This window comes from Mandrillus leucophaeus, unplaced genomic scaffold (genome assembly GCF_000951045.1).
Source record: "Mandrillus leucophaeus isolate KB7577 unplaced genomic scaffold, Mleu.le_1.0 Scaffold8, whole genome shotgun sequence".
NCBI lineage: Eukaryota > Metazoa > Chordata > Mammalia > Primates > Cercopithecidae > Mandrillus > Mandrillus leucophaeus.
This window is the reverse complement of record NW_012108696.1, coordinates 1,187,670-1,194,011: the sequence shown is the minus strand read 5'-3', so window position 1 is coordinate 1,194,011 and position 6,342 is coordinate 1,187,670. Positions and strand designations below refer to the sequence as shown.

The following is a 6,342-nucleotide window of genomic DNA, read 5'->3' as shown; positions in this document are numbered from 1 at the left end:
GAACTCCTGACCTCAGGTGATCCACCCGCCTCGGCCTCCCAAAGTGCTGGGATTACAGGTGTGAGCCACCAGGCCCGGCCAGTTTTTGCTTGTTTTTGTTAAGAGATGGGGTCTTGCTATATTGCCCAGGCTAATCTTGAACTCCTGGGCTCAAGGGATCCTCCCACCTTGGCCTCCCAAAGAGCTGGGATTACAGATGTCAGCCTCCACTCCCAGTCGTGATTATCGGCTATTCTGAGAACAGGGACCTCTTGCTACAAAGAAACACACACAGGTGCATGGGCCTTAGAGGCTTGGCAATGACTGGATTCAGGAGAGGGCTGAAGTTCTTGAATATGAAGGTGCCATCTTCAACAGTCCTCCTTCTGCTTGGACGTGAATGGGAAGGAAGCTCTCGGCCTCCCACACCAGCCTGACTCATTTTGACGGAGACCGACTGCTTTGAGGCATTCTTCTGTATCTTCTTCAAACCCCATTCTCTTTTAAGTTCATTCTTTCGGCCTCATCCCGCCCTCCGGAACCTTCTCAGATTGAGATTTCTCTGGAACTGGAGATTCTTTTTTTTTTTTTTGAGACAGTCTCAGTCACTCCACTGCCCAGGCTGGAGTACAGTAGCATGATCTTGGCTCACTGCAACCTCCACCTCCCGAGTTTGAGCAGTTCTCCTGCCTCAGCCTCCTGAGTAGCTGGGATTACAGGTGCCTGCTACCATGCCCAACTAATTTTTGTATTTTTAGTAGAGATGGGGTTTCGCCATATTGTCCAGGCTGGCCGCAAACTCCTGACCTCAAGTGATTTGCCCGCCTCGGCCTCCCAAACTGCTGGGACTGCAGATGTGAGCCACTGTGGGCGGCCTGGAGATTCTTTTCAAATTCTCTTTTTCAGGTGGAACACACCTGGTTTTTTTGACTGAACCTCACCCAGTAGTTTCTATAACTGACCCGCAGGCATTGTGTCTGGCGGATGGATGAATTCCTGGCTCTGAAAGGGAAGAGGGATGAGCGGCTATCTCTAGCCAGCAAATCAGAGTCACACATCTCAACAGCAAATTCGCACAGCTTCCTTTCCACGTAGTTTTTTTTTGAGACAGAGTCTCGCACTGTCACCTGGGCTGGAATGCAGTGGTACATCTCGGCTCACTGTAACCTCCTCCTCCCGGGTTCAAGTGATTCTCCTGCCTCAGCCTCCTGAGTACCTGGGATTACAGGCGCCTGCCATCATGCCCAGCTAATTTTTTATTATTTTTTTATTTTTAGTAGAGACAGGGTTTCACTATGTTGGCCAGGCTGGTCTCAAACTCCTGACCTTGTGATCCGCCCACCTCGGCCTTCCAAAGTGCTAGGATTACAGGCCTGAGTCACTGCGACTGGCCTTTTTTTTAAATAATAAATAAATAGAGACAGGGTCTTGCTCTGTCACCCAAACTGGAGTGCAGTGGTGCAATCATGGCTCACTGCAACCTCCGCCTTCTGGGCTCAAGTGATCCTCCTGCCTCAGCCTTCCAAGTAGCTGAGACTGCAGGTGCACACCACCATGCCCAGCTCTTAAAATGGTGTAGGGGTGGGGGCTCCTTTGGAGCCTTGGGGCAGGGAGGACAGAAATGAATCTTAAATGAATGAGCAAATACCCATTATGTGCCTGGCCTGGACTACCCCACTGTGAAGCCACAGAGAACACTCACACACAGGGCCTCAGCCCTCCCAGAGTGTGCGGGAGATGAGGACACAGAGATGGAACCAGGCCAGCCCCGGGCCGTTCCCACTTAGAGACGGCCTGGTTCCTGCGTCCCACCTGGGAGAGACACCTGCTTCCCCAACGGCTGACTCAGGGGTGTGGAAGTCCTACCTGGGAAGGTCTTCGTCCTGCCATTCCTCCTTCACATCCACGTTTTCCATCCGGAGCGTGGCTTCTGTGGTCCCCATAGGAGCCGGAAAGAGGCACCGGCTTGAAGCAGGGGTGACCCCTGAAAAGAATGGGTTTTACTGGACAATAATCCTAATGACAGTGCCCTACCCCATGCAGCTCTTCCCCCCTCCCCCTCTCCCTCCCTTCTCCTTCTTCTTGAGACAGAGTCTTGCTCTGTTGCCCAGGCTGGAGTGCAATGGTGCAATCTCAGCTTATTGCAACCTCCACCTTCTGGGCTCAAGTGATTCTCCCGCTTCAGCCTCCCAAGTAGCTGGGATTACAGGCACCTGCTACCATGCCTGATTAATTCTTGTATTTTTGCAGAGACAGGGTTTCACCATGTTGGCCAGGCTGGTCTCGAACTCCTGTCCTCAGGTGATCCTCCTGCCTTCGCCTCCCAAAGTGCTGGGATCACAGGTGTGAGCCATCATGCCCAGCTAAATTTTGTATTTTTAATAGAGATGGGGTTTCACTATGTTGGCCAGGCTGGTCTCAAACTCCTGAGCTCAAGTGGTCTGCCCATCTCAGCCTCCCAAACTGCTGAGATTACAGCGGTGAGCCATTGAGCCTGGCTCTTTGTTTTTTTTTTTAAACATGATCTTGCTCTGTTGCCTGGGCTGGAGTGCAGGGGCACAATCATAGCTCATGGCAGCCTTGAACTCCTCAGCTTAAGCAATCCTCCTGCCTCAGCCCCCCCACCAGTGACTATGACCACAGGTGTGTACCACCATGCCTGGGCAATTTTTTAAAAGATTTTTTAAGAGATTGAGTCTTGCTATGTTGCCCAGGCTGGTCTCAAACTCTTGGGCTCAAGCAATCCTCCTGCCTCGGCCTCCCAAAGCGCTGATATTACAAGGGTGAACCACTGCGCCCGGCCAACACTTCTTATTGAACCATCACCCAGTCCCATGAGGTTCCCCTGTTTTACAGATGAGAAAACGGAGGCACAGAAAGCTTAGGATGCACAGTGGGGTTCAGAGTTTGAACGTGGGCGAGAGGCTGAGCCTTTGGATACAAGTCCTGCTCCCTTGGAAACTCTGAAATCTACCTTCTCCAGGGTAAGCCATGACCCAAATAGACTTATCCTCCCTCTTGTACCTTGGACCTCAACTAGAAAGCAAGAAATCCGAACCATCATTCATACTAAAGTGTGAATGGCTGATATACTTCAGCTGCCCTGCTGGGAATGCCAAGTTCAAAGAGAATCCAGTAGGCTTAACCCATCACTATCTGCCATCTCTACCAGGCTACCTGTCCTGCCCCTCTGTCCTCCCTCAAGCAAGTCCAAGTGACCTTCTGATCCCAGGGCTCACAAAGACAGTGTGGAAAGAGACTGGGGTTAGAAAGGAGACCCTCATCTTTACTAACCACAAAATGTCACTTTATTTATTTATTTATTTAGAGACGGGGTCTTGCTCTGTCACCCAGGCTGGAGTGCAGTGGTGTGATCCCGGCTCACTACAGCCTCCAACTCCTGGGATCAAGCGATCCTCCTGCCTTAGCCTCCCAAGTAGCTGAGACCATGGGCATGTGCCACCATGTCTGGCTAATTTTTCTGATCTTGCTATGTCACCCAGGCTGGTCTTGAACTTATGGGCTCAGGTGATCCTCCTACCTCAGCCTCCCAAAGCACTGGGATTACAGGCGTGAGCCACTGCACCGCCCCACTGCCCACAGCAGTATTGTTTTTCTTGTTCTTTTTTTTTTTGAGACGGAGTCTAGCTCTGTCGCCCAGGCTGGAGTTCAGTGGCCAGATCTCAGCTCACTGCAAGCTCCGCCTCCCGGGTTTATGCCATTCTCCTGGCTCAGCCTCCCGAGTAGCTGGGACCACAGGCGCCCACCACCTCGCCCGGCTAGTTTTTTGTATTTTTTAGTAGAGACGGGGTTTCACCATGTTAACCAGGATGGTCTCGATCTGCTGACCTCGTGATCCGCCCGTCTCGGCCTCCCAAAGTGCAGGGATTACAGGCTTGAGCCACCGCGCCCGGCCTGTTTTTCTTGTTCTAAGGAGCTCACTGGGCAGGGGGAAGCAGTCTAGGTGGGGGCCAGGATCACAGCTGCCAGGTGAGACTGAGTTCTGGTCTGCTCTGGGGCATGATGGACTCTCAGATCATCTCCCTCTCTGGGTCTCAGTTTCCCCTTCTGTGAACAAGAGTTGAATTAGAGATGACCTCTCTGATACCTTTGGATATAACATACCGGCATTTTATGACTCAAACAGCCCCATCTGTTTTGTGGTTTGAAACCAGTGCTTTGCACCTGTGGGCAATTCTGCCACCCCTCCTGCAAGGGGACACTTGGCATCATCTAGAGGCACTTTTCTCACAACTGAGGGAAAGGAGTGCCCCCTGGGGCAGGCCAGGGGTGCTGCTCAGTACCCTACAGTGCCCAGGATGGCCTCCCATGACCAAGAATGACTGGGCCCCAAATACCCATAGATCCAAGGTGGAGAAATCTCGTCTTACAGGCAATAGTCATTTCTGTGTGCATTCCCGTGTTTGCAAAAGGATTTCAGGCCCGTGTCCGGCAGTCATTACAGAGCATGGTACACTCCATTACCTCCGTGTGTCCTCTCAACAGTTCCTGAGTAGCAAGATACACTTTTTTTTTTTTTTTTTTTGAGACGGAGTCTCGCTCTGTCACCCAGGCTGGAGTGCAGTGGTGCGATCTCGGCTCACTGCAACCTCCACCTCCTGAGTAGCTGGGACTACAGGTGCGTGCCACCATGCCCAGCTAATTTTTGTATTTTTAGTAGAGGCGGGATTTCACTATTGGCCAGGCAGGTCTCGAACTCCTGACCTAGTGATCCACCTGCCTCCCAAAGTGTTGGGATTACAGGCGTGAGCCATTGCGCCTGGCCGCTAGATCCACTTTTTAAATAATCTGGGGGCTGGGTGCAGTGGTGCATGCCTGGAATCTCAGCACTTTGGGCAGATCGCTTGAGATCAGGGGTTCAAGACCAGCCTGGGCAACATAGCAAGACCCCATCTCTCCAAAAATTTACAAAAACTAACCAAGCATGATGGTGGGTGCCTGAGGTCCCAGCTATTCAGGAGGCTGAGGTGGGAGGATTGCTTGAGCCCAGGAGGTCGAGGCTGCAGTGAGGTATGATCATGCCACTGCATTCCAGCCTGAGCAACAGAGTGAGGTTCTATTTCAAAAAATAAAATAATAAAATAAAATATAAGGCATCTGGCGGGTGCAGTGGCTCACACCTGTAATCTCCAGCACTTTGGGAGGCTGAGATAGGGGGATTGCTTGAGCCCAGAAGGTCAAGACCAGCCTGGGCAACATAGCAAGACCCCATCTCTAAAAAAAAAATAAATACAAAAATTAACCAAACATGGTGCTGGGTGCCTGGTGCCTGAGCTCCTAGCTATTCAGGAGGCTGAGGTGAGAGGACTGCTTGAGCCCAGGAGGTCGAGGCTGCAGTGAGCTTTGATCGTGCTGCTGCATTCCAGCCTGAGCAGCAGAGCAAGGTTCTATTTCAAACAATAAAATAAAATAAGGCATCTGGCTGGTGCAGTGGCTCACACCTGTAATCCCCAGCACTTTAGGAGGCTAAGATAGGAGGATCGCTTCAGCCCAGATGGTCAAGACCAGCCTGGGCAACATAGCAAGACTTCATCTCTAAAAAAAAATAATAATAATACAAAAACCAAACATGGTGCTGGGTGCCTGGTGCCTGAGGTCCTAGCTATTCAGGAGGTTGACATGAGAGGACTGCTTGAGCCCAGGAGGTCGAGGCTGCAGTGAGCTTTGATCGTGTTGCTGCATTCCAGCCTGAGCAACAGAGACCCTATTTCAAAATAAATAAATAAATAAATAAAGCATCTGGCTGGGGGCAGTGGCTCACACGTGTAATCCCAGCACTTCGGGAGGATCGCTTGCGCACAGGAGGTCAAGACCAGCCGGGGCAAGATAGCAAGACCCTGTCTCAAAAAAACAAATACATAAAGCATCTAAGGCCCCCAACTCGCATGGCGTCCTGACTGCCTCTCTGCGGAGTAATTTACCTGCAGCCCCCCAGCCTTAGATACCGGCTTTACCTCGGGGATGGTGGATTACAGGAAGGACCCAGAGGCAGCCTCAGTCAGATGAGGAAGTGGGGGGAGGGGACGGCTAAAACTAGACCCTCCCCCGTACAGGGTGAGCGTTTCTCACTCGATTCTCTGTCCTCAATGTCGTCATTCATTCTTGGAGGAGGGACAGTAACACGCAGCATGGAAAAAAAAAAAAAAAAAAAAATCCCTCCTGGATGCTATGGGGTGAGGGGCGGGGGTGGCAGCTGCCAGCCAGGCCCTTCCCGCGACGGTAAGTTCTCCTCGGCAGTAGAAACGCGTTTGCTTTCCGGAGGAAGGGGGTCTTCGCCTCTGCCTTCCTTATACAGAGCTGGGTGTGACCTCAGCCCCCAGGAACACTTCCCCCAGCCCCGCC

At 51.8% G+C, this 6,342-nt stretch overlaps 1 protein-coding gene across 1 annotated transcript in view; it reads right to left on the bottom strand.

The window, feature by feature from the left end:
• ATCAY (ataxia, cerebellar, Cayman type) overlaps window positions 1–6,342 on the bottom strand; it is a 44,197-nt gene that overhangs the window by 34,827 nt on the left and 3,028 nt on the right. The window contains exon 3 of the mRNA XM_011967345.1: window positions 1,846–1,963. Within this exon, the coding sequence (XP_011822735.1) occupies window positions 1,846–1,922 (77 nt within the window). The 5' untranslated portion in view covers window positions 1,923–1,963. The remainder of the gene's footprint in view (window positions 1–1,845; window positions 1,964–6,342) is intronic.